General features: G+C 47.4%; 2 protein-coding genes across 6 annotated transcripts in view; one reads left to right on the forward strand and one right to left on the reverse strand.

The window, feature by feature from the left end:
• Positions 1-27,106, reverse strand: part of LOC125457752 (LIM and senescent cell antigen-like-containing domain protein 2) — a 96,128-nt gene that overhangs the window by 32,159 nt on the left and 36,863 nt on the right. The gene's annotated exons all lie outside the window — the stretch shown is intronic.
• Positions 14,333-25,232, forward strand: LOC125457753 (uracil nucleotide/cysteinyl leukotriene receptor-like). 2 transcript variants are annotated; one of them, XM_048542340.2, is made up of 3 exons: positions 14,333-14,502; positions 21,191-21,278; positions 22,044-25,232. In XM_048542340.2, exon 3 carries the CDS (start codon positions 22,100-22,102, stop codon positions 23,093-23,095), a length of 996 nt encoding a protein of 331 aa, XP_048398297.1. In that variant the 5' UTR covers positions 14,333-14,502; positions 21,191-21,278; positions 22,044-22,099; the 3' UTR covers positions 23,096-25,232. The 2 variants fall into 2 exon arrangements, with proteins under 2 accessions (XP_048398297.1, XP_048398296.1); XM_048542339.2 differs by lacking the exon at positions 21,191-21,278.

The following is a 27,106-nucleotide window of genomic DNA, read 5'->3' on the forward strand; positions in this document are numbered from 1 at the left end:
CTGGAGAATTAGCCTGGGTTGCTGAGTTACTAGTCTAATTCTGTTCGACCACTCTCTTGCCCATATGAAGGTGGCATTGAGCTGACTATTTCAACACTCGGATCCATCTCATGCAACTGCACTCACAATGCCTCAGGGAGGTAATTCCAGGATTCTGACCCAGCGACAGTGAAAGAACAGTGATATATTTCAAAGGCAGGAATAGTGAGTGGCGTGGAGGGGAACTTGCAGATGTTGGTGTTCCCATGTATCTGCTGCCCTTGTCTTCTGGATAGAAGTGGTCATGAGATTGGAAGGTGCTGACTAAGGACACTTCGTGAATTTCTGAAGTGCATCTTGTAGATGGTACACACCACTACTGAGCATCGGTGGTGGGAGGCGTGAATGTATAGTGTTGTGCAGTTCTAGCCTTATGTTGCTGTAGATTTATTCTCTATTTTGGCTAAGAAAGAAAAAAAAGTTTTTATTTCTTAGCCACTTTTTCATCCATCTTCAGAAATCTGCGGACATGCACTCCAAGATTCCTCTGTGTTTCTGCAGTCCTCAGAACTCCTAAACATATTGTGCGTTCCCTGACTTGTTCCCCTTTCCCCAAATGTATCACTTGTTGTTCCCTGGATTGAATTCTGTTCTGAGGAAGGGTCACTGGACCCAAAACGTCAACCCTGAATATTTTTCTTCACAGATGCTGCTAGACCTGCTGAGCTTTTCCAGCAACTTCTGGTTTTGGTCTATTTGCCATTAATCTGACCAGTCCCATGATATTTTCTTACAGTCTACAGCCGAGCTATCAACTACAGAATCAATTTATTTACCATTCCAAATGTTCTTAATCAGTTCCTCAATAGTTAATTCTAATTGATGGATACATATACATCACAAACTGAAGGGGAGCCTTCCAAAACTCTATCTGAAAAGGTAGCTGATTAAAAACACTGGTCTAAAACCGATCCTTATCCTTATTCTTTGCGTGTATATATATGACATTACGACCGAAATTAAATGACATTCCAACAGAAACTACACTTCAAGATGTATCTTACGGGCTTCAATTAAGATTGGGATATTCCTCAGTTATAAGGCATGTTGATTGAACACAAGTTCTTTTGTGAAGTGATTAAAATTGACCTTGTGGCATAAGTCTGAATTGATTATTCCTCTCTTGATATGTATCTTTGTCTAGACTTGTTGTATGGCTCTACTTTAGACTCTGCGTTCTCATCTCAACTATCCTTTCAGGGAATTAGTTATCCAACTAACTGGTGTTTGGATAGGACAGGGGCTTTGTTTAAATTGGCCATTTTTTCACAGTTAAAATCAAAGTCTGTGCGTTAAAGGACTGAATGAGTGCTGTTGAAATGCAGAAAATGCTCCCTGTGTCTGCCTGGATGAATTGATAGAGATGTTCTTTCTGTGACTATGTTATCGGGTTCATGGCTCTCGCTCAGTCCTGCTCACAGCTGCTGTTTTCTCTCCTCAGTTCTCTGTACGAAAACATCTGTATTCCCATAAATCAACTCGCCGAGTTGACTAACTCAAATAAAGCACATTCTGTTCAAATCAGCAGCATGGAGTATTCAGAAATCAACACAGGATCCCAGCACTCCTAAGCCCATAGCCCAAATTTGAAAGCTCCCACATGTGATAGAATCTCACATACAACCATCATGAGGGGGAATGAAAAATCCAGATAAATAGAAGGGAGCCGGGGAAAGGAATACAGCAAAATTACAAAAGGGACCATCGCCTCGTGCACGTGGAATTTGCACAATCGCCCAGTGTCTGCATGGGATTCCTCTGGGTGCCTCAGTTTCCTCCCACAGCACAAAGGTGTGCAGGTTAGGTGGATGGGCCATGAGAATTGAGGGAGTAGGGTGGGATGCTCTTCGGGAGGTCAGTGCAGACCCGATGGGCTGAATGGACCCCCTGCACCATAGGGATTCTATGATTCCATGGTTCTGTGAAAGTGATAATGATTGTTGAGGCGAAGAGAGAGGGGAACTAAACACTAGTCTTCTTTTGCATTCATGAGCTGAGGGTATCATTGACCAGGCAGCATTTATTGCCCATCCCTAACTGCCCAGAGGGCAGTTGAGAGTCAACCACATTGCTGTGGGTCTGGGGTCACATGTACGACAGACCAGGTAAGGATGGCAGTTTCCTTCCCTAAAGGACATTAGTGAGCCAGATGGGTTTTTCCCCCAACTATTGGCAATGGATTCACAGTCATCATTAGATTGTTAATTCCAGATATTTTATTGAATTCAAATTCCACCAACTGTCATGGTTGGGATTCGAACCCAGAACATTATCTGCCTCTCTGGATTAACAGTCCAGTGATAATACCACTAGGCCATCGCCTCCCTCATAGAATCATATATTCCCTACAGCATGGAAGCAGGCCATTTCACCCATCGGGTCTACGCCAACCCTCAGAACAGCATCCCACCCTGTATCCCATCCCTGCATTTCCCATGGCTAGCCCATGTAAACTCAAACAGCGACCTCATAAGTCTATCTATTCCTAAAAAAAAAGTTTTTAAAAACCTGCTTCGCTAATCTTCTTTTAGGGAAGGAAAATTTGCCACCCATACTTGGCCTGATCTACACGTGACTCCAGTCTCACAGCAATGTGGTCAATTCTTGTTCCTGCTGTCTGAAATGCCTAGCAAGGGGCTCAGTTGTATCAAACTACCATGAAGTCCAAACAAAGAGAAGGAAGATGAATTGGCATTGACCTAGGCACCAGAAATTGTGACAGAAAACACACTGACTCTGCACAGTCATCCTTATCAAAATCCGGGGGTTAGCACCAAAACTGGGAGAGCTGTCTCAGAGACTACTCAAGCAACAGCCTGACACAGTCATACTCATGGAATCATACCTTACAGACAATGTCCCAGACCCCACCATCACCATCCCTGGATATGCCCAGGACTTACCCAGCAGAGGTGGCGACATAGTAGGATACAGTCAGCAAGGAGTTACCCTGGGAATCCTCAACATTGACTCCAAACCCAATGAAGTCTCATGGTTTCAGGTCAGTGGGCAAGGAAACCTCCTGCTGATTACCCTATAATGTTCTCCCTCAGCTGATGAATCCATCGCTCCTCCATGTTGAACAACACTTGGAGGAAGCACTGAGAATGGCAAATGTACTCTGGGTGGGGAATTTCAACGTCCACCACCAAGAGTGGCTCAGCAGCAGTATGACTGATCGAGCTGGTCGGGTCCTAAAGGACAGGGCTGCTAGACTGAGACTGCGGCAGGTGGTGAGGGAACCAACAACAGGAACAGAAAAAATCTATTTGATCTCAACAAAGTCCTGTCTTCACATTCAGAATATTCTCTATCACTGTGGTATTATCGCTGTGCTAAATGGGACAGAGTTTCAACAGATCTAGTAACTCAAGACTGGGCATCCATGAGGTTCTATAGCTATCAGCTTCAGAATTGTAGTTAACCATAATCTGTAATCTCATGGCCCAGGGGATTGCCCGTTCCACCAGTACTGTCAAACTGGGAAATTAACATGGTTCAATGGATAGTGTAGGAAGGCATGTCAGGAGCAACACCAGGGCATACCTAAAAATGAGGTGTCAACCTGGTGAAGCCACCAAACAGGACTATCTGCACCCCAAATAGCTTTGACAGCAAGTGACAGACGGAACCAAGTGATCCCACAGCCAATCAATCAGATCCAGTCGCTGTGTTTCGCCACATCCAGTCGTGAATGGTGGTGGACAATTAAACAACTCACTGGAGGATGAGGGTCCACAAATATCCCCATCCTCAATGATGGAAGAGTCCAGCACTTCAGTGCAAAAGAAAAGGCTGAAGCTTTCAAAGCAATCTTTAGCCAGAAGTAGATGATCCATCTTGGCCTCCTCCAGTGATCTCCAGCATTAATGATACCAGTCTTCAGCTAATTCGATTCACTCTACGTGACATTAAGAAACAGTTGGAAACACTGGATACTGCAAAGACCAACAACCCTGACAACGTTCCGGTAACAGTACTGAAAACTTGTGCTCCTGAACTTGCCGCTCACCCAGCCAAGTTACGCCAGTATTTACAACACTGACAATGTGGAAAATTACCCAGGCATGAATTGTATGTGAGCAGCACTGAAGATGCGCTGCAGAAATTCCCCAAAGATCCTCAGACAGCACTTCCACCTAAACAGTCAAGTGTGGAAGATACATGGGACCAGCGCCCCCTGCAAGTTCCCCTCCAAGCCACTCACCATTCCGACTTGGAAATGTATCGCTGTTCTTTCAGGGTCGCTGGGTCAAAATCCTGGAACTCCCTCCCTCTCTCCCTCACAGGATTGTGGATGTATCCTCACCAAATACGCTGCAGTGGTTCAAGAAGGCAGCTCACCACTTCCGTCTGAAGGGCAGCTAAGGACATGTAATAAATGCTGGTCCAACCAGCAAAGCCCATTTTTCATGAATAAATTATAAAGAAGAGAACCGTTCTAGAATCAAGGTCATTCTGAAAAATTAATATGAGTGTATCCATTTTCTCTGCGAACTGTTCTTGTAAAACTCTGGGTGTAGGACAGTATGAATTTCTGAGCTTTTCATCCCATTATTTTCTGTAGTAGTTTCCTTATAGTTATTAATTACAAGGAGTTCCTCACACTCTACACCCTTGATTCTCCACAATTATCAACATGTCCTTTGAGTCTTCTAAGGAGGGCGTTTGTTTAACCTGTCATTTCCTTATTCTTCACTATCATGTTTCCTATCTCTGTTTCTCTCATCTCTTCCTGTTTCCATTCTTGTAAAAATTCTTGCAATCTATTTTTATAGATCTTGTGGATTTGATCTCTTTCTGTTTATCTCTCTTTATCAATTTCCTTATAGTACCTTGATGAGTGTTGAAATGTTGCCAGTCCTCGGCCTCGCAACACTTTCTGACAATATTGCAAACCTCTTTCAACTCAGAATTACTGTCAACTTCTCCATGATAGTCCTGGCTCCTTTTCCTAATGGGGGCTTTCATTCTTTTGGGAAATGTATGATCATTGGAATTTGTCAACTGTTTCAACTCACCGACTAGATCAGGGAGGCTTATATTCACTGGAACTAGAAGAATGGTCGGGGATCTTATAGAAACTCATAAAATTCCAACAGGACTAGACAGCACAGATGCAACAGCGATGTTCCCAATAATAAGGGATCACAGTTTAAGGATACAGAGGTAGGCCATTTAGGACTGAGATGAAGGGAAATTTCTTCACCCCAGAGAGTGGTCAGCCTGCGGAATTCATTGGTACAGAAAGCAGTTGAGGCCAAAACATTGAATATTTAACGAAGAAGATAAATATAGCTCCTTGGGCAAACGGCAATGGGGAGAAAGTGTGAACAGGGTACTGAGTGAGGTGATCATATTGAATGGTGGAGCAGGTTCGAAGGGCTGAATGTCCTATTCCTGCTCCTATATTTGTAAGTATTATTTATGTTTGCCATTTCCATCTACTGTAATAATTTTTAACTCACCTACCATGCCTAATCTCACAATTTTGTAACTGGCTTCGTTTGAGTGTAACAGCCTTATTTTTAGACTTGAGTATGTAATTCTGAAAATCAATATGAAATCCATCACATTATGGTCACTCTTCCCAATGGGGTCCTTTACTATGTGTACTAAGGGCTGAACTATACACACCAACAGGTTTACAGGCAGGCTAACCCATAAAGCTCCCCAGGCTGCCTCTCTGTCGCCCTGTTGCATGTTTCTGACTTGTGTGCCGTTTTACTAGGAGAGAGGTACATCCTGAGTTTGCCCACTAGCTTTCACTGTGGCTAAGGGCTTTTGGCTACTCAAGAGCTGCTTTCTGCACAGCCATAATTGGAGGAAAAATGAAGACAGATCACCTCGCTCGGACCTCAGACACTAAAAGGGAGATGCACCACCGGTCTCCTTTCCAGACCTGAACCCTCTGCCCCACTCCATCGAGATTGAAACCCTGACCTCCCCACAATTTATGGGCCCCCTTCAGTCCCTGTCGTGAGATGCCATACCCAGCAAATCCTGTGCTTTGGAACCTGGGGGCTCTTTATTGTTCCAGGAGCGGTCAATACTCCTGATGGGCACTGTGCGGCTGACAGAGCTACTAGCCAATCAGGTGCTTTGAGGTGGTATTTCCTCTTCCGTGAAGGGCATAAAGTCTTTTCCAGATAATTAATCCTCCTGATAATGGGATGATCCGTTAGCTCCCATTATCAGTGGGTGCCCATTCCCAACCAACTAGCCCTACAGAAACCTGTCTAATTATACCACACTAGAGTGAAAAATAACCCAACCCCTCACTGGTGCCTCAGTATATTGCTCTCGAATTCTGTGAACTCACCTCCGAAGTGTGCTTCTTCAGTTTGTCCATTATAAATGAATGTGAAAGGCTCCCACAGTTTTATTATCACTCGTGTTATGTGCACTTTAGCTTCCTATTCTGTCAAAGACTAAGATCATGGTTTAATGGCCTACCTGCTAATCCCAGCAGTGTTCTCTGCCCATTATTAACTCTTAGCTCCAAACAGACTGATCTTACAACCTGAATTTCTGAACTAAGGCTCTCTTTTTCTCTACAGCCTTCATTTCATCCCTTATTTTCTGGGTTAATGCACCCCATTTTCCATTTTGTCAATCTTTTCCAAGAGTTAAGTATCCTGAAACCATTGGTTCTTGTCCATGGCCCTTCTGCATTTGTATCTCAGTAATGACTTCTGTCACATTCAGCCAGAAGGACAGAACTGAAGCCAATCTTTATGCACTTAACTTATAGAGATGCACATCAGAAATCTGCCTCTCCAAACCCAGTTCCAGCCTGCTTCTTTATACTCTTTATGGTTATGTGATAAAAAAACAGATGAACTGATTGACAGACTCTTAAATAAGGGCCACAACAGCTAAAACCAAATCTTCAAAGCGAATGCATCAAATTGAATTGAAATAACGTCACTGGAGCTGACGCAACACTCCTGTGGTGCCCACTGGTCACGATGGTAGCAAGGTACCAACCTCTGCTTCTCACGAGCACAGATTCAATCAATGCTCACATTTCGATACAAGTAAAGACTGAACTATTTATATACAGTTAGTAGCTTTTAGGTCACTCCCAGTAGAATAGAATAGAATATCCTTTATTGTCACTTAAACTTTTCACTCCTCCTATATATCTGCATTGTAGCACATTTTACAATGGCTGCCTTTAAATGGCACCATTTAAGTACCTAAGTACAAATCTTACAGAGTAAAAAAAGTAGTCTTACACAAAGAGGATTGAAGGGTTACTTATATTGCAATATTATTTGTGCCATTAATTCAACAAACCTGTAACATCTTTAATTTAAACTTTTTACAGCTATCTTTCCCCGATATAACCTGCTTTGCTAATGTTATGCTAAAGTGGTGAGAATTTTTGACCCTGCTCTATGGAAGTCACTTGATTTGACGGAAATCTCAACTCTGCTGTATAACGTAGAACTTCCCTTTTCAAGGAGGTCGGCTGTGTTGAGAGCACATTTGGGTCTGAGTCAGACTACAGGTTCAACAGAGAATGGTGGGGGGTGGGGAGTCAGGTCTCGCTGGTATTCTGTCCAATGTTTGTCATACAATATGCAATGACCATCACATCGCCATTCGTGGGATCTTGCCGTGTGCAAAGCGGCTGCCACATTTCTGACAATGCAACATCGGCTACACCTGGAAAAGGGTTTGCGGGCCGTAAAACAGTTCGGCGCTGCCTGGGGGCAGGTGCTATATAAATGCGAGTCTTTCTTTTCAATGCCTTGACCCACTCCGCCTGTTTTCCCAGGTTCAAGCCTGAGTGAAGTTGACCAGTGATGTGCCAGGCGGGGAGAACACTATTTACGAGAGTGGTGCCCGAGCTGAAATCCTTCAGTCAGGTGGACAGAACGGAGACGTTGCGGTGTTTCTGTTCGGTGAGGACAAGGCTAAGAGGAGATTCGATCGAAATAATGAGGGACCTGGAGAGTGGGGACAGGGAGGAACTGCTCCTATTCATAAAAGGATCAAGAATTTTAAAAGGATCCAGGACAAGTGGGCGCAGGCGTAAAGTAATTGTATATGTGAGAGGATGCGATGTGAGAGGAACTTGTAACATTGCAGTTCAGGTCTGCAGCGCTCTGTCTGGAATCGTGGGGAAGACAGGTTCAGTTGAGACAATCAGAACAGCAGTGGCTGGTTCATTAACCAGAACCAATGGGGTAAAGCCAGGAGAATGTCACTAGGTCATGGTGATCAGTTAGGAAGCTGCTGCAGCCCCTTCCTTTTCCCGGCCCACGAGCTGGACCCACAGGTCCCACTCATTATTCTGGTGAAGGGGAAACCGTGCCCCGGAGGTCAAAGGTGAACAAATGCTAAGGCCACCCTGAAAGGGACAATTCATGACATCCTTTACATTCCTTCCCTAGCGACCCACAGAGGCCACTCGAACTTCCCGTTATGTCGCAGCGAACAGGAACCGCAGCTTTGTTCTGAGGCGCTGCATTGAGGACACACTCGGAGGGAGATTTCCGACAAAGAAAAGGCGACAGGCTGGGAAAGCGGCCCTTTTAGAGACGGAATAGCCGCCCCCTGTGCCTGACAACGCACATTCACAGAGTTGGAGGTCACTGACTGAGTGTGACAATGGAGGGTCAGGCATTCAGAGAGAAATCGCTCGAAAACCTCGAAGAGGTAGGGATATGAAAAAACAGCCCCAGGCTCGTGGCTGTGGAGGATCAGGAGCAGCACAAATCGTTTTTTGTAAGGCAGATCGTGGCGATAACATTACCAAGGGCTCAGACTAAGGTAGCGGGCGCATTGGTTCAAATCTTGCTCTCGCAGCATTTACAGCTCCATGCACAGAACCTGGAGTTGAAAGATAATCTCAGTGATGGTGACCGTGAAACTATCATTCATCGTCACAAAAACCCATCTGGTTCGCTAATGTTCTTTGGAGAAGGAAGCCTGCCATCCTTACCTGGTATGGCATATGTGGACTCCTGACCTACAGTGATGTGCTTGGCTCTTAACTGCCCTCTGTAAACCTTTAAGCCACTCAGTTCAGGGGCAATTAGGGACGGGCGACACGCAGAACGAATCACGCTTTGGTTTTGTGGATGACTTGTTGATTGGGTGTAGGCATCTCTGACCTGCCAACATCTATTCCTCACCCTTAATCACCCTGGAGGAAATGGTGGTGAGCTGCCTTCCTGCACCACGTAGATACACTTACAATGCTGCTACAGAGGGAATTCCAGGATTTTGACCCAGCAACAGTGAAGGAACAGTGATGTATTTCCAAATCGAGCATGTGTGTGGCTTTGGAAGGCAACTTGCTAGTGATGGTGTTCCCATGGGTCTGCTGCCCTTGTCCTTCTAGATAGAAGTGGTCGTGGGTTTGGAATGCGCTGTGTGAGGATCTTTGGTGAATTTCTGCAGTGCATCTTGTAGACAGTACACACTGCTGCTCCTGAGGTTCCGTGGGCGTGTGAATATTTGTAGATGTGGTGTCAGTAAAGCAGGCTGCTTTGTCTTGGACGGGGCCAAGCTTCTTGAGTGTTGTTGGAGCTGCACACATCCAGGCCAATGGGGAGTATTCCATCACACTTGTGCCTTGTAGATGGTGGACAGGCTTTGGGGAATCAGAAGGTGAGTTACTCACTGCAGTATTCCTAACTTCTGACGTGCACTTGTAGCCACTTTGTTTATGTACCAGTGTGGGTAACTCCATTGAATGTCTCAACAATGGCTGATTTGGAGTTAGCAAATACAAACCACTATCCAATAAAGGAAGGAGAGAAGAAAACAGATCAGTTCACAGGCATCAGGGAAAATTGGCAGAATTGTCTATCTTGGGCATTTGAAAAATCACAATTCGAATAGACAGTCCAAACAGTTTTATGATCAGGAGATCAGGCTTGGTAGACCAATATGAATTGCTGATGGTGTGGTTAGCTCAATAAATAAGGAAGGGCAAAAGATACAACAGACTGTTTACAGCGTGAAAGCAGGCCATTTCAACCCATCAACTTCACACCGACCTTCTGCAAAACATCTCACCCAGATCCCTGCTGCTGTAACTTTGCAATTCCCGTGGCTAACCCACCTATCCCTGGACACTATGGGCAACTTAGCATGGCCAATCTAACTAATGTGAACAATGTGGGATTGTGGGAGAAAACCCACACAGACACGGGGAGACTGTGCAAACTCCACACAGACCGTCACCCAAGACTGGAATCGAACCTGGGCCCCTAGTGCTGTCGAGGCAGCAGTGCTAACCACTGGGCCACCATGGACTGGCAGGTCTTAGCTCAAAGACTATACTAGGACTTGTTGGTCACAGACAGTGCATTGATAATGTGATCAGACAGATTGATTGTCAGCCTGTAAATCCTCCCAATACACTAGAAGAGAGTCTGCTGCTCTGAAGAAGATAATGGCAACCCATCGCAATATTTGTCTCCAAACTGTGGGCCAATTCAATGGGCCAACCCTCAGAATATCTGGAACCGGAGATAAGACAGAGGGATGAGGAAGAACCAGTGGACATTGTATATTTGAACTCACAGATGGCATTCCATAAGATGGAACACATAATTGTTGCACAAAACACAGCTCATGGCATTTGGGAACAAAGGAATCGAATGCATGGAACATGCATCCAACCCTTTGAAGGGCATCTCACCCAGCATCCAAATTAAGTGAAGCAGTGTAACCCATGGGTTGCTGTATAATGTACGCAGGTTTGCTGAAAATGCAAAGCCAGGTGGAGGAGTCAGGTGACAGAGGCTGCAAATGGATATCTGCTGCTCAAGTGATTGCTCAGGAAGGTAGCAGTGTAGTATAACACTGGGGGACATGTAAAAATTTCAACTTTCCCTCTGAAAGTGGAAAGGATGAAAGAGTAGCGATTGTAGATCTAGACGCTGTAATTCCCAAATTGCGGGGGAGTTAACATACATCAATGCAAGCAATTAGGAGTCAGGTCATTTGTTCTGTGAAGGGGTTGATTTGCAAAAGTTATGATACATTGCTGCAATTGCATAGGACACTGGTGAGAACATATCAACGAAAATGTGAATGGTTTTAGTTCTCTTGCTGAAGGAAGGATATATTTGTCTTAGAAGGACTGCAACTGAAGTTTATGTGGTTGGTTCTTAGAATGAAAGGGCTCACCTTTGAAGAGAGAGCAAAAAAAATGGGCCTCTAATCTCTGGAGGTTAGAAAATTTAGGGGTGATCTAATTGAAACATAAAATTCATAAAGGAGCCTAGAATTACCAAAGCTCGATAGAAACTAGAAGAACACAGGCAGCATGATGGCTTAGTGGTTAGCACTGTTGTCTCATAGCACTAGGGACCCAGGCTCCATTCTACCTTCAGGCAACTGTCTGTGTGGAGTTTGCACATCCTCCCTGTGTCTGTGTGGGCTTCCTCTGGGTGCTCCAGTTTCCTCCCACAATCCAAAGATCATAGAATCCCTACAGCGTAGATAAAGGCCCTTTGGCCCAACAAGTCCACACCAACCCACAGAGCATCCCACTCAGACCCATTCCTCTAAAAACTGCCTAATCTAGGCATCCCTGAACACTACGGGCAATTTAGCATGGCCAATCCACCTAGCCTGCACATCTTTGGACTGTGGGATAAAAACCAGAGCACCCAGAGGAAACCCACGCAGACATGAGGAAAATGTGCAAACTCCACACAGTCACACAAGGGTGGAATCAAACCCAGGTCCCTGGTACTGTGAGATAGTAGTGCTAACCATTGGGGCACCATGCCTGGATGGAGATGCTGGAGAATCTGAGATGACAAGGTGTAGAGCTGGGTGAACACAACAGGCCAAGCAGCATCAGAGGAGCAGGGCTTCACAGTGGGGCTTCTGCTCCTCTGATGCTGCTTGGCCTGCTGTGTTCAGCATTGATACCAGGCATTGGTATCACAGGGGCTGCTATTATACACATGCTATTGTTAGACACTAATGGTCCCCATTCATAGCTATTCATTCTCCCAGGCTGATTATTATCCACTGCTTTGTCTGTCCCGCTATTCTTCTCTTTCTTTGGGCTCCATCTCCACCTATCATTTACTCCTTACCTCCTCCGTTTACCCTATCTTCTGCAAAAACTAAATTTCCTAACGACCATCAATTCTAAGGAAGACCTGAAATGTTAACTCAGATTCCTCTCCACTGATGTTGCCGGACCTGCTGAGCTTTTCCAGTGAATTTGTTTCCAGAATTAGCAGTCTTGAAAGGGTATAGGGTCAATTATGTCGGACTGAGGTGAGGAGAACTTTCTTTACTCAGAACTTAGCGAATGTTTGCTATTATTTCTGGCTTGTGAATGTTCAGCCGGTGAGGTATACGCAGTGGAGAGATCAATAAAATTTCAGAATAAAGTGAATGAAAGGATATGGGTATAAAACAGGAAAAAGATGAAAAACTTCAACCACATATTACTGAATGGCAGAGCAAGCTCACAGAGCTCTGTTCTGCTTCTACTTTTCTTAGCACAGTTGCTTGAAGTTGGAGCATATAACATTGGGGCAGGGTTGGACACACTGGGTGCAGGGATGATCATTCCCTGTGATGGAAGGTTGTAGTAGCAGCCAGGATTGAAGGGAGGTCATTGAGGACTGAGATGAGGAGACGGATCTTCACTCAAAGTGTGGTCACCCTGTAGAATTCTTTTTTTAATTGTAGAATCCCAACAGTGTGGACACAGGCCCTTAACCCCACAAGTCCACACTGACCCTCAGAGCATCCCACCCAGACCCACCCCCCTAATCTATACTACAGGCCATTTAGCATGGCCTGCCCAACACATCTTTGGGCTGTGGGAGGAAACCAGAGCAAACCCACGCAGACACAGGGAGAATGTGCAAACTCCGCACAGACTGTCACCTGAGGTTGGAATCAAACCTGGGTCCCTGGCACTGTGAAGCAGCAGGGCTAACCACTGAACCACGGTGCTGCCCTTAGAGAATCCCACCCAGACCTCTTCCCCAAACCCACCTAATCCACACCATCCCTGAACACTACAGGCAATTTAGCACAGCCACTCCAAGGTAGAGGTGGCCAAGTCACAGAGCATGTTTAAAGAAAGATCTAGAAAGATCTAGGACGCCAAGGGCATGAAGGGGAATGGGGGAAAGGCAGGAGAATAGCATTGAGATAGAGAATCAGCTATGACCATATTGAATGGTGGGACAGGCTCGAAGGGCTGAATGGCCTACTCCAATTCCCTTTTACAATTAGCGCCTTGATCGCACACCACATCTGCGCTTGGGACCCGCTCCAAGTCGGGCCGGGTCAGTAAGGGTAGGTAGCAAAACCAGAAATAGCTGGTAAAGGCCGGCAGGTCTGGCGGCATCCGTGGAGAGGAGTCAGAGTTTGACGATTCGAGTCGTGACCCTTCCTCAGAACCTCTTGTTTTTCGTTTTGTGTCTGATTGACAGCGTCCGCTGTCCGTTCGGTTTGTTACTCGGGAGCTTTTGTGCTCCTGAGATGCTGCTGGGCCTGCTGTGTTCATCCAGCTTCACACTTTGTTGTTTGTTATTGGGCACTGCCTGGAGGAGCTGCCTGTTGGAAAGGGCCGGATCGTACCCTAGTCCCACTCTCTGCTCCACTGGGTGTCAATCCTTGACCAATCTGTGTTGGACTGGCCTGATGCAGAGGGTGCTGCAGCCCTCTCGTTCCCGGGCCCTCAGTCCACCTCCTGAGTTCCGAAAGCAGCTTCTCTTTCTCTCCTAGAAAGTGATAACTGAAGTAAAGTCACCCCCCCCCCCCACCCACAACCTGCTCGATTCACCCAGACGGCTAGAGGCGGGGGTGGGGATGGGCTGGTTGGACATCCAGGCTGCGATTGTACATTATCTCTGGCCGTGGGCGCACTGAGGATGCCTCTGTTTTTTTTTAAACGATACCCCGTCTCCGTGGAGCGGGAAGTTTTTGCAAGGCTCGCTCCAGTTGCCATGGCGCCCAGCCTCCGTTCTCACTACCTCTGCTGTGCCCGTAACCGATGCCTCTGTAGTGAGACGCCCCATTGTGCAGCCAGCCATGTGTGAGGAGTCGGTCACACTGACGCTCTCTGAGCGTCTCCTACAATAGAATCACTCACAGGCGCACATTAATATCAGAGAGGTCCTCTCAGCAAGATTTAGGAGGTGGCTGCGGGGGGCGCTCAGGGGAGTGTGTGTGTGAAGAAAACTGTTTTAAAAAAACAAACTGATTCCACACACAATGAGCTCCCTCTGTTGGTTGGCAAATAATAGGCATTTCCCCCGGTTATATAGGAGTTAGCAGCCTGCAGAAAGCACATGGACTGAGTCACGGCTGCGTGGGTATTAGAGCAGCACTCGGGAATGTTACTCGACCCGGGGTGAACGTACTGGCTCCTGTGAGAGACGGGGAAAGCCGACAGCGCCGACCGTGGAGGGAGACCCTCCAAGTTCGACAGCTCTCCCCGAAAACAAGCTGGTAAGGGTGGCACAACTTTCAGGAGGTGGGGTGGGGGGGGCAAGAGTAGGAGCAGGGAGTCAGCAGAGTGTGTCTCAAAAAGGGAGGGAGGTAGCACTGGGAGGGAGGAAACAGGACTACACGATAGGGATAGGAGCAGAGTGAGAGGCAGGAGGAAGATAAGAGGGAGAGGGAGAGACAGGGAGGAAAGGAGTGGGTGGTATAGGTTCAAGGAGAGGCAGAAGACTGAGGAGAGAGAGAGAACTGGATAACTAGAGAAATAACCCACTGAGGGTGCAGGGATTTTGAAAAAGAATACACAGACACACACACACACAAGGTGAGCAAGAAGGTGGGGTGGTGGGAGAGAAAAGTATATCCAGGGTGCGTATTTTATTCTGCTTTTGAACTACTTGTGGGTTGGGAATTAAACAGCACCGTATTACACTGGGACTTAGTGCAGTGAGTCCCAGCTACAGCGACATGCAGGGGTCTGCATTTGTTACAGGAAACGAAGCAGCATCTCACCACCACCGCGAACCCCGTCCCAAGTCCAGATGCAAATACTGCACTCATTCCAAAAGGAACACAGTAAAGGTCAATGACTAAGGACAAGATATAGAGAGGGATAAAGACAGACGAGGGTATCTGGTAGAGAGCTAGAGACAACACGTTGGATGTGGGAGGGGAAGAGACAGGAGAGGCGAAGCCGAGAAATGTGAGGGAGACAGAGCAGGTAAGGAGGGGCACAGAAAGACAGAGGGGGCAGGGAGGTTGTAAAACGGGGGGAAATGAAAGGGACGGGGAAGGGGTGGGAGACAGGGAGGAGGAGAAAAATAAATGAGAGATTGAAGAAAAAGAAGGGGAGGAAGAAGCGGGAGAGAAAGGATGCCGAGAGAGAAAGAGAATACAGATAAAGGACAGAATCAGATGGGAGAGCAAGAGTTAGTACGAGAGAGTGAGAGAGGAGGAGTATGAAAAAAGACAGAAGAGACAAGGACGAATGGAGATAAAAGGAAGGAGAAGAAAAATGAGGATGAAAAGATAAAGGATAAAATATGGAAGATAAAGTGGAGAACAGGAGACGAAGAGGGGTTGTAAGGGGGGAAGGTGATGCATTGGAGAGAATATAAATGGGGTGATAGAGACAGAGAGTTCAGAATCAGGAGGGGGGAGAGACAGAGAGATGGAAACAGGAGAGAGGGGGAGCAGAGGAAGGGAGAGAGAATATAACACAGAGATGTACAGCCCCGTCAAAAACAGAGGGAGAGGCGGCAAATAGAGGAACCCAAAAAAGAGGAAGCAGAGAGAGGAGTCAGTGGATATAACAATAGAAAAGGGGGTCAGAGAGGGGAAAGGAATAGACAGTAAGGAGTTAGAAAGAGGATACGAGGGAAGAAAGGAAAAAGCATGAAATGTGGAGCAGAGAGAGATAATCAGTTCACAGAGGGGAAGGGAGGATGGGAGGGAGAGGAGAGAGAACAGAAACAGAGAAAGCTGGAGAAACATCAGTGACAGCAGAGAGTGTTAATGTCTTGAGTCTAATGCAACTTCTTCAGAACTGCTAGTTAAGATTGCTAACTTCGAAAGAGAAAGGACAGAGAACATTAGGATTTTCTTTGGAACAGGGGTTGATGGATCTTGGCTTCAGGTGTTTTCCTCATAGAATCCATACAGTGTGGGGACAGGATCATTGGCCCAACAAGTCCACACTGAGCCTCAGAGTACCCACCCAAATCCATTCACCTAATCTACAAATTCCTGAACACTACGGGCAATTTAGCATGGCCAATCCACCCTAACCTGCACATCTTTTGGAAACTGGAGCAAACCCACGCAGACACGGGGAGAATGTGTAAACTCCACACAGACAGTCGCCCGAGGCTGGAATTGACCCCAGGTCCCTAGTGCTGAGAGGCTGCAGTGCTAACCACTGAGCCACCGTGCCACCCTAATAGTTTTGTTCAATCCCCAGGAAATGGGTCTCACTGCTGCCTCCTCCTCGTTAAAGCCTGATCTTGGCGGTCGGGAAGTCCCTCAGATTGTCACGATGTGACGGATAGAGTGAGTTGGTTTGATTCAAGAGGCCTGGGCTGAATGTCAGGGACGTGTGAGTGTGAGGAGGGGACTGGACTAGCACCAGGCCGTTCTGCCTGATCTCCCTGTTTCCCTGGAGAGCTGGCCACTGCCGGAATCTTGCTGAGCCCCTCTGCAAATTACTTCGCAGAATCTTTTGAAGAATGCTGACACAGTCCGAGAGGAGATATGACATTGCCGCCAGCACTCTGTGTGATCAAACTGCACAGTGGGACAGTGCAGGGAGATTGCCAAGGAATTCCTCGGAGTGTTGTTAATGCGACAGGTTTTATTTGTGGTCATTGAATCCCCTCCCACTGCTCTCAGATTGACATCATAGGAAGGCAGTGGCCGTTGAAGGGATTTCTGAGGGATTTCCTACAAGATTCCCACTCTGCTGAATTTCTAATCTTTCCGAGGCATCACATGAGAAGGATTTCCCCAGCGCTGGGTTCTGGCAGCTTATTAATTTATAACAGAATATTTACTCACAGGGTGTCCGCTCTCCGACAACCTAAGGGTGAGGATTCATTTAGCTCATTTCTTCACTTCTCCAGCACCTTCCCTTTCTAACCATGAGTTAGGTTCATGCCCACCATCGTGCCTTCTGCAAGGACCCCTTTCCCCTGCATTCACTCACTTCAACCACCATCCCAGACAACCCTCTGGGATTTACAGGGACATTTGGGTTAGCAAACAAGTGACTTCCAATTCCCACCCCCCACCCCACCCATTGAGTCCACAGAGATGGCAAGGCTGTCCCAGAGTTGGGGTGGGGGTGTGGTGATGGGGGAGCAGATTAGGGTCAATTTCTTCATGATCCAGTCTGATGGGGAAGGATAGTTCTGAGTCCGAAGGAGCAATGAGGTCGGATTTGGATGGAAAGAAAATTGAAAGGGAGGAGCAGGCCGTTCGGCCCTGCGAGCCTGCTCCTTCATTCAACAGGATCGCGGCTGACCATCCAACTCAACTCCCACTTTCTCCCCTATACCCTTTGTCCCTTTAGCCTTGTGGACTCGACCCAACTCCTTCTTAAAACACTCAATGTTTTCGCCTCAGCTTTCTGTGGCAGTGAATACCGCAGGCTCACCACTCTCTGGGTGAAGACACTTGTCCTCATCTCAGTCCTAAATAGCCTACCCTGAGTCCTAAGACTGTGAGCCCTGGCTCGGGACTCCCTGAAGATCAGGGACGTGCAGACACCTCGCATGTACCCTGTCTAGTAGCCCTGTTACATTTTTGTGAGTTTCTATGAGAACGCCCACTAATTTTTCAAAACTCCAGTGAAAATGGTGCTAACTGACCCGGTGAGAACTATCTATCCCAATCTCACTATATATATCTACATATACATATATAGGGAAGTGAGGCTTTCGGGAAGGATGTGAAGACAGTGCAGAACAAATTCAGGAATACGGCTCCAGAGATGAGGGGCTTCAGATATGAAGATAGATTAGAGAAGTTAGGGCAGTTCCCCCTTACAGAAGAGGAAGTCAAGAGCAGATTTGATGGAGTTATTCGACATTGTGAAGGGCCGCACAGAACAGGCAGGGAGAAACACTTCCCAACTGCTAAAGGATGGAAATGGAGCCGGCATTGAATCTAAAATAATCAGCGAAAGATGCAGAAGTGATGTGTGGGAGAACTTTGTCACAATAATGAGTGGTTAGGGTCCGGGATACACTGTCTGAGAGTGTGGGGGGAGGCAGATTCAGTTTAAACAGTCAAAAAGGAATTTAATCGGTATACATAAAGGACAAGTGTGTTGGGATAGTGAGACAAGCTGGGCTGAATGGCCTTCCACTGTTCTTGTGCGATACAATGGTGTCATTTTTATCAAAAACAAAAGTCAGGAGCTAACCTGTACATTTTTGTTTGTTTCCAACGACTTGAAACTTCGAAGCAGCTGCAAAATTCAGCACAGCATTCACTCTGCTCACTTGCTCTGTACTTTTGGTGAATACAGCATTTGGCCCACTTTAAAAGGGAGGGAATAATTCATACAGGAACTTCAGAAGGAGCTGAGGTTTTAGGTCAGCTGCTGAACAGTTAAAGGGAGCACGTCTACAAACCTTAACCCTCGCCCAGCCCCACTCAAAAGGCGCTGCAACAGCTATGGGCTTACTGCACCCCCTTGAGGTTAAGTACTCTAACTGCAAGGTACTGTCAGGCCTGTGGGTGACACTGACCCCTGGAGGTTACGCTGAACACTGCAGTTCATATTCAACCTTCCAGGCTATTGAGATGAGAGAGAGAGGACAGACCAGGAATCCCCACTCTCCTCAGATTCTCAGAGAGTGGTGACAAAGCACCAGCAACACAAACTGGTGGTGACCAGATTCACAATATCCACAACAATAACTTCATTTGGTAATGTCGATTCTAATCAAAAAAGGCTCCAATCAAAATGCATGTTCCATTCATAACTACAGACTCCATTCACTACAGACTCCATTCACTATAGGCTGCATTCACCACAGGCAGTTTTTACTACAGACTGCATTCATTACAGACTGTATTGATTACAGATTGCATTCTCTATAGGCTGCATTAATTATAGGATACATTCACTTATAATAGGCTGCAATCACTACAGACTCCATTCACTACATGCTGCATTTATTACAGGCTGCCATCGCTACACACTGCATTCACAACAGGCTGCATTTATTGCAGGCTGCATTCATAATAGGCTGCATTTATTACAGGGTGATTCACTACAGGCTGCATTCACTACACACTGCATTCACTACAGACTCCATTCATTACAGGCCATATTCATTGTAGATTCTATTCACTACGGGCTGCATTCATTACAAGATCTGTTCATTACTTGCAGGCTCCTTTCATTACTTGAGGCTTCAATCATTAGCATGGCTCCAATCACAACAAGCTCCATTCATCACTGGCTCTGTGCATCATCACAGGAGCCATTCAACCTTACAGGCTCCATTCCTTACTGCATGCGTTGTGCTTCCGTAGTATAGTGGTTTTCACACACTTTACACGTGGAGAGAGTTCTGGTTCACAATCAGACCAGAAACATTTACCAGGGCTTTTGTGGCACAGCAGTAGTGTCCCTACCTCTGAGCCAAGAGACCTGGTTTCAAGACCCACCTGCCCCTGAAGTGTGTACTGCAACATCTTGGATCAGGCTGGTTACAAAACTATCTTTCTTTACTGCATGGCCTATCCATTACTGCGCTGTTAATTACAGGAACCGTTCGCCACCATGTGCTCACAGACACTTGCTTGGATCCTGCTCATGTCTCACAGTTCCTTACAGACCATGAACAGTGCAACCTGCCTGTCACAAACACAGGACAAAGTCCCTGTTTCTAATTCCTGCAGAGTTTCATCGAACAATGAGCCATGAAAACACACTACGCAGTGCTCAGTAAAAAGTTTATCACTGCAACACCAGCACTCAGGGTATGCTGAACAGATTGTAAACTGTTTGCGTCAGGAATGAATGTGAAGTGGGCAGCATGTGGCTGTGTGGCAAATGTAATTTATAATCAAAGTGCATGAAATGCAATTTGTGAATGGGATTTATGGACTTTTTTAAATGGCATTTGCAATGTAGTTTATCATGCGATGTAAACATGATACTATGACCACACTCATTCCAAAGGTATTAGAAAACAAGTTCAAATCCCACTAAGCTGACAGAATACAATTCATTCATCTGGAATATTAGAGCTGGGAGTTGGGACATCATGTTGCTGCAGTACAGGACATTGGTTAGACAACTTTTGGAATATTGTGTTCGCTGTCAGTTTCTGTGATCCTGACAGTATCAGCTGGGGCTATTTTCCCGGGAGTGTTGGAGGCTGAGGGGTGACCTTATAGAGGTTTATAAAATCATGAGGGGCATGGATAGGGTAAATAGCCGAGGTCTTTTCCCCAGGGTAGGGGGAGTCCAAAACTAGAGAGTATAGTTTAAGGTGAGAGGGGAAAGACTTAAAAGGGACCTAAGGGGCAACTTTTTCACACAGAGGGTGGTGCGTGTGTGGAATGAGCTTCCAAAGTGGTGGAGGCTGGTACAGTTGCAACATTCAAAAGACATCTGGAGGGTATATGAATAGAGCGGGTTGAGAGCAATATGGGCCAAATGCTGGCAAATGGGATGAGATTAACTTAGGATACCTGGTTGGCATGTACGAGTTGGGCCGAAGGGTCTGTTCCTGTGCTTTAGAGCTCTATGACTTTATGATGGTAGTGACACCGTCACCGAATTTAAGATGCAGTCTGCACCATTGAAGTCCTCCTGGGGAGGAAACTATCTGTTGCAGCCAGTCTGGTCTGTATGTGATCCCAGGTTTACAGCGATATAATTAACTGCCCAGTGCACTGTGCAGGCAAACCACTCAGTCCAGGACATTCAAGGACGGAGAGATTAAACTCATTTCCAAGAAAATAAATGAAGAAAGAATGCATCGAGTGGGTGGGACGCCACTATAACACAGCCTGAGAGGTCCAATGTGGGATGCAGGTGGGAACCTGAATGCTGCAGTCAAGAGATAATCCCAGAGTTGGAGACCATAGAACTTTTATTTCATTCTTCACATGTTGGAATCACTAATAAGGACAACATTTCTTGCTCTTCCCTAACTGTCCCTCGACCTGACAGGATTGCTCAGCCACATGACAAAGGGATGGCAGGTACATGTAAGCCAGACCGGGTAAGGAGAGCAGATTTCCTGATGATCGCGAACAAGGTGGGTATTTGAACAACTATTAGTCACCGATACCACCGTGACAGAAGTCATCCTCACAAGCGCACAGCATGACAAATTGTACTGATACGGTGCCGGGGAGCAGCGAAGACACCGACACCGAGGTTTATTCGTTCAATGAGAATACCAGGCAGCTACCATCTGACTCAGTGTCTGCTCAGCCTGACTGTGCCCACTCACCCTGACAGTATTCTGTAACCCTAACAGTATCAGTAACCCTGACGGTATCAGTGACCCTGACGGTATCTGTGACCCTGATAGTATTTGACCCTGAGAGTATCTGACCCTGACAATATCTGTGACCCCGACAGTATCTGTGACCGTGAGAGTATCTATGGCCCCAAGAGTATCTGACCCTGACAGTATCTGTGACCCTGACAGTATCAGTGACCCTGACAGTATCTAACCCTAATGACCCAGGACACAAGTTGCTTTTCTGTTTGATTTGTGCAGGCAGTTTATGTTCGCTGTGGGACAGAGGTCGCATCTTGCTTGCGGAGTGAAATTCTTAGGGCCCGTGGCAGAGCTGTGATATACTGACCTCATTACTGTCCCCATGCAATGAGTAGGAGCCTCACTTGAGTACAGGCATAGGGCAGGAAGGGTGTAGTGTAACCATCTAAATGCAGTGTTCATGCACCTCGGAAACAATGGGCTTGGGATAGTTGAACATACAACTAACGTGTGAGCGGTCAGCCGGTCCACTTGAAGCAGGGAACTGTCACGGAGCTGTTGTTATTTCTGCAGATGTCCATTGAGAACGTGGTCCAGTTTGCAACCTGTATGAGTGGGTAACCTTCGCCATGGCCGTCCCCCTCAGCAATGCCAGCTCCCAGCATTGTATGCAGGAGAGTCATGAGGAGAACCTCTTCTTCTCTTCCTTCTACGGGGTGGTCTTTGTGCTGGCTTTCGTGGGCAATATCCTCGCCGTGTGGGTCTTCTCCTGTGACAAGAGCTCCAACACCACCACCAACATCTACCTGATGCACCTGGCGGTGGCCGACCTGTGCTACGTCCTGATCCTGCCCATGAGGATGGTATACCACCTCAGCCAGAACCACTGGCCCTTCGGTGAGGTGCCCTGCCGCATCACCGGCTTCCTCTTCTACCTGAACATGTACGCCAGCATCATCTTCCTGACTGGCATCAGCGCCGACCGCTTCCTGGCCATCGTCTACCCGGTCAAGTCCATGCGTGTCCGGAAGCCCCTCTACGCCAACGTGGTCTGCATCGCCTTGTGGGTAGTCATTGTGGTGGGCGTGGCACCCATGCTGGGGGCACCACAAACCCTCCAGGTGGGCAATGCCACCACCACCAAGTGCCTCCAGCTGTACAGGGAGAAGACCTCCAGCGTAGCCTTGGTGCCCCTGACGGTGGGCTTTGTGGTGCCCTTTGTGATCACGGTGACCTGCTACTTGTTGATCATCCGCAGCCTCCGCAGGGGTAACCGCATCGAGAGGCACCTCAAGGACAAGGCCATCAAAATGATCATCCTGGTGCTCACCATCTTCCTCATCTGTTTCGTGCCCTATCACATCAACCGTTACGTCTACATCCTGTTTGCCGGCACTGCCCGCTCCAGCTGCTGGGACAGGAAGCTGATTGCCCTCAGTAACCGCATCACTTCCTGCCTGACCAGCCTCAACAGCTGCCTCGATCCCGTTGTCTACTTCTTTGTTGGGGAGAAGTTCCGCGAGAGGTTCTGTCACTTTGTGTGCGGCCACAGGAAGCGAGCGCAGACTGTCAGTCACGAGACCAAAACCAATGAGAGCTCGCTCAGCTGTAAGTCTGAGCTGTAAGCTCATTGGGAACCAGCCAACCACTGCTTCATTTCACTGCAACTCATTGCTCTATAGGCGCTGATCCGTGTGACTGAGTGTCAGGGTGTGCGAGGGTGTGAGGGTGTGCGAGGGTATGAGTTGTATGTGAGTCAACGTGAAAGTGGATGTGAGTGCGTGATAATGAGTGTCTGAGTGAGTGTGTAAATGGATTGTGAGTGTGATAATGAGTGTCTGGGTGAGTGTGTCACAGGGTGTGAGTGTGAGTGCCCATGTATTTGGTGAGTTGCCAGCATTGACTCTGCCAGTGCATGCAAGGTTGATGACCTTTCCATTGGAACTCATCGCAGACTTTGTCTTTCTCACCACCCAAGCTCCTTCCTCCCACTGACTCATACACACAAACTCTCAAACACACACACGCACATGCACACTCTCACCCACCGACACCCCGCCTCCCCCCCCAACACACACACACATACACACACACATACAAGCACACATACACATACTCTCTCTTGCTCTCTCTCACACACACACACACACAGACACAGACACAAATACACACAAACATCTTTTCTCTCACATATGCACGCACATTGTCTCTCACACACACACATCACATACACACAGACACAAGCACATGCTCTCTCTCTGTCTCATACACACTCTCACACAGTTTTTTCTCTCTGTCTCCTTTTCTCACTCTCTCACACACACATTATCTCTCTTTCTCTCTCACACACATTCTCTCTCACACATATACGCGCACACTCTCACACACACATGCTCTCTCTCTCACACATTCTCTCTCACACATATACACGCACACTCTCACACACACATGCTTTCTTTCTCTCTCTCACACACACACATATATGTACCTACTCTCTCACACACATATACGTCCACTCACACACATGCTCTCTCTCTCTGTCTCACACACACACATATGCTCTCTCTCTCACACACACATGCTTTCTCTCTCACACACACACATATACGTAACTACTCTCTCTCTCTCTCACACACACACACTCTCTCACACACATACATACACCTCACACACACAGTTGCTCTCTCACACACACAGCAAAAGCTGCCCATGTTTACACACAGGAGCACCATCTGAGGAGAACTCAGCACTGTTCTGCCAACAACTGGCACAACAAACTTATGTCTCCCCATCCATCCCTGAATAAGCTATAGCACCAGGCACAGTCATAGTCATTACAGCATTCTGACAGGCCACTCAGCCTATTGTGCTAGTATTCAATGCAGCTATCGATTAGCCTGCTCTTTCCCCATATTGTTTTATATTCTGACCTTTTGCACATAATTCCCATTTTAAATGACGTTATATCTTTAGCAGCAAGAAGCCCTGCAAATAAATATTACAATCCCTCATGACAAATCTCCAGTTTGTCTCCATCAGTAACAAAGCTCTCCGAACCTACCACAGGAATCAACCTGGCACTGTTTACCCTCTCTACATCTGCATTGCTTTTAATAAAAAGAGAAATACTTTGTGTAAGCCTCTTCCTCAGTCTCTGGCCCTCATCCCTGGAACATTCCACTGGAGTTTAGGAGAATGAGAGGTGATCTCAATGAAATGTATCAGATTCTTGCACAGCTTGACAGGGTCAATGCTGAGAGGACGCTCCCCACTAATGGGACAGTCTAGAAGGCACAGACTCAGGGTTAAGGGCCACCAATTCAAGACTGAGGTGGAGAGGAGTTTCTTCCCTCGGAGACTCTGGAAACCCTTGCCACAGACATCAGTGAGGGACAGAGTCTTTGGGTCTATTTAAGGCTGAGATAGATAGATTCCTGATCAGTCGGGGAATGAAAGGTACCAGGGAAAGTGCAGGAAAGTGGGCGTGAGGAATGTGGGATTACCATGATCCTGTGGAGTGGCAGAGCGGGCTCCTCCTGTCCAAAATTTCTGACCATTTTATTAACGATCCTTGTTCCCGCTCAGTTTGTGTATAATCGCTCGTGTGAGCAAGGTATATGGAGCATTATTCTAACAGGAGCCAGTGGGTTATCATTGATGCAGACTCAGTATTGCTGAGGGATTCATATATGTCTGATGTATGGATCGAAGGTCATTGCATAACCACACAATAAACAGCAGCTCGCTCTCATATGAATATTATTCAGTGTTGGTGTGATGATTATCAGCAGATTTTGGCTGTTTCTCCTCAGTTTTGCCTGGTATTGGTGGTCATTGAAAATGGAATTCAGTGACCCTGTGACCCTCACACATTTTGGTCAAATGGCCATTTTGATTGGCTGGTGGGGTGAGGGGCTTGGTGGTGAGGGGTGAGGGGGTTGGTGATGTGGGGTGAGGGGGTTGGTGGTATGGGGTGGGGGGAGTAGTGGGTGGGGTGAGGGGGTAGATGGTGTGGGGTGAGCGGGTAGATGGTGTGGGGTGAGGGGAGTGCTGGGTGCAGTGAGGGGAGTGGTGGTGTGCGGTGAGGGTGTTGGTGGTATGGGGCGAGGGGTTTGGTGGTGTGGGGTAAGGGGAGTGGTGGTGTGCGGTGAGGGGGTTGGTGGTGTGCGGTGAGGGGAGTGGTTGTCAGGGGCAAGTGGAGTGGTTTGTGGGGTGAAGGGGTTGGTGGGTGGGGTGAAGGGAGTGGTGGGTGCAGTGATGGGGTTGGTGGTGTGGGGTGAGGGGAGTGGTTGTCAGGGGCAAGTGGAGTGGTTTGTGGGGTGAGGGGTTGGTGGGTGGGGTGAAGGGAGTGGTGGGTGCAGTGATGGGGTTGGTGGTGTGGGGTGAGGGGGTTGGTGGTGTGCGGTGAGGGGAGTGGTGGTGTGCGGTGAGGGGAGTGGTTGTCAGGGGCAAGTGGAGTGGTTTGTGGGGTGAGGGGTTGGTGGGTGGGGTGAGGGGAGTGGTGGCTGCAGTGAGGGGGTTGGTGGTGTGGGGCGAGTGGAGTGTTGGTGTGTGTTGTTGGCGAAGGTATTTCAACTCACCCCCGAGATAAAGGGTGAATCAGATGGGAAGCTAAAATGTTAACAATGTGAATCCCAAAGCAGACCTGCTCAGTTTCGGTTTCTGTGGAGTTACCGACAGCAAACGGGCTCCCAGACGGTGGCTCAGTGATTACCGTGAGGGCAGCATCGTTACCATCAGCCACGGCCTCAGGCCACGTGCCACTGGTCCTGAGTTACACACACGTGCACTGTCAGGGGGAGGTCAGGACTGTTCTGTCTCTCTCTGCTAATGTGCAGCCTCACGCTCACATCCCGCAGTGTAAAACCTCGCGGTCAGACACCCAGTCTTCAGCCGTTTGGCTCAACCACTGCACCGCCTCCCGTGGTGTCACCTGGACACACTCTGTATTCTCCCCGTGTCTGCCTGGATTTCCTGCGGCTTCCTCCCACCGTCCAAAGGTGTGCAGGCCTAGGTGGGAAATGCAGGGTTATAGGGATAGGGTGGGGGGTGGGTCTGTTTGAGATGCTCTTTGGAGGGTCGCGTTGGACTTGATGGGCTGAATGGCCTGCATCTACACCATAGGATTCTATGATCCTGTATCACACACTCCAGCCCCACTGTTACTTTCCATGTCACACATTCCAGTCTCAGTGTTACTCTTCACACCTCCCAGTCCAGTATCGTTGTTACTCTGTGTGTAATATATTAAGGCCTCAATGTCATTCTCTGTATAGCTCACTCCAGCCTCACTGTTACTCTCCATCATACACACTCCAACCTAATTATTACTCCCTGCCTAACACGTTCTTCAGTCAATATTACCCTGTGACTAACACATGCCAACTACATTGTTACTCATTCCATAAAACAATCCAACCTCATTGCTTCTCCCTGTACAAAGCAATCCTCTTCATTGTTATTTGAATAACACACTCCAGCGTTGATATCACCCTCCACGCCACATAAAGCAGTTTCAGTATCTTGGTGGAAATTGCTGGGTGAGAGCCCATAGTGGTGCTTCCCAGTCTGCGTTGTCTATCACATTTACAGTCATTCTGCACATGATTTGTGTCCAATGTTTCCATCGGTTGATT

This window comes from Stegostoma tigrinum, chromosome 14 (assembly GCF_030684315.1).
Source record: "Stegostoma tigrinum isolate sSteTig4 chromosome 14, sSteTig4.hap1, whole genome shotgun sequence".
NCBI lineage: Eukaryota > Metazoa > Chordata > Chondrichthyes > Orectolobiformes > Stegostomatidae > Stegostoma > Stegostoma tigrinum.

Coding starts and splice junctions, on each gene's coding strand:
- LOC125457753 (XM_048542340.2), top strand. CDS start 22,100: ATGGCCGTCCCCCTCAGCAATGCCAGCTCCCAGCATTGTATGCAGGAG.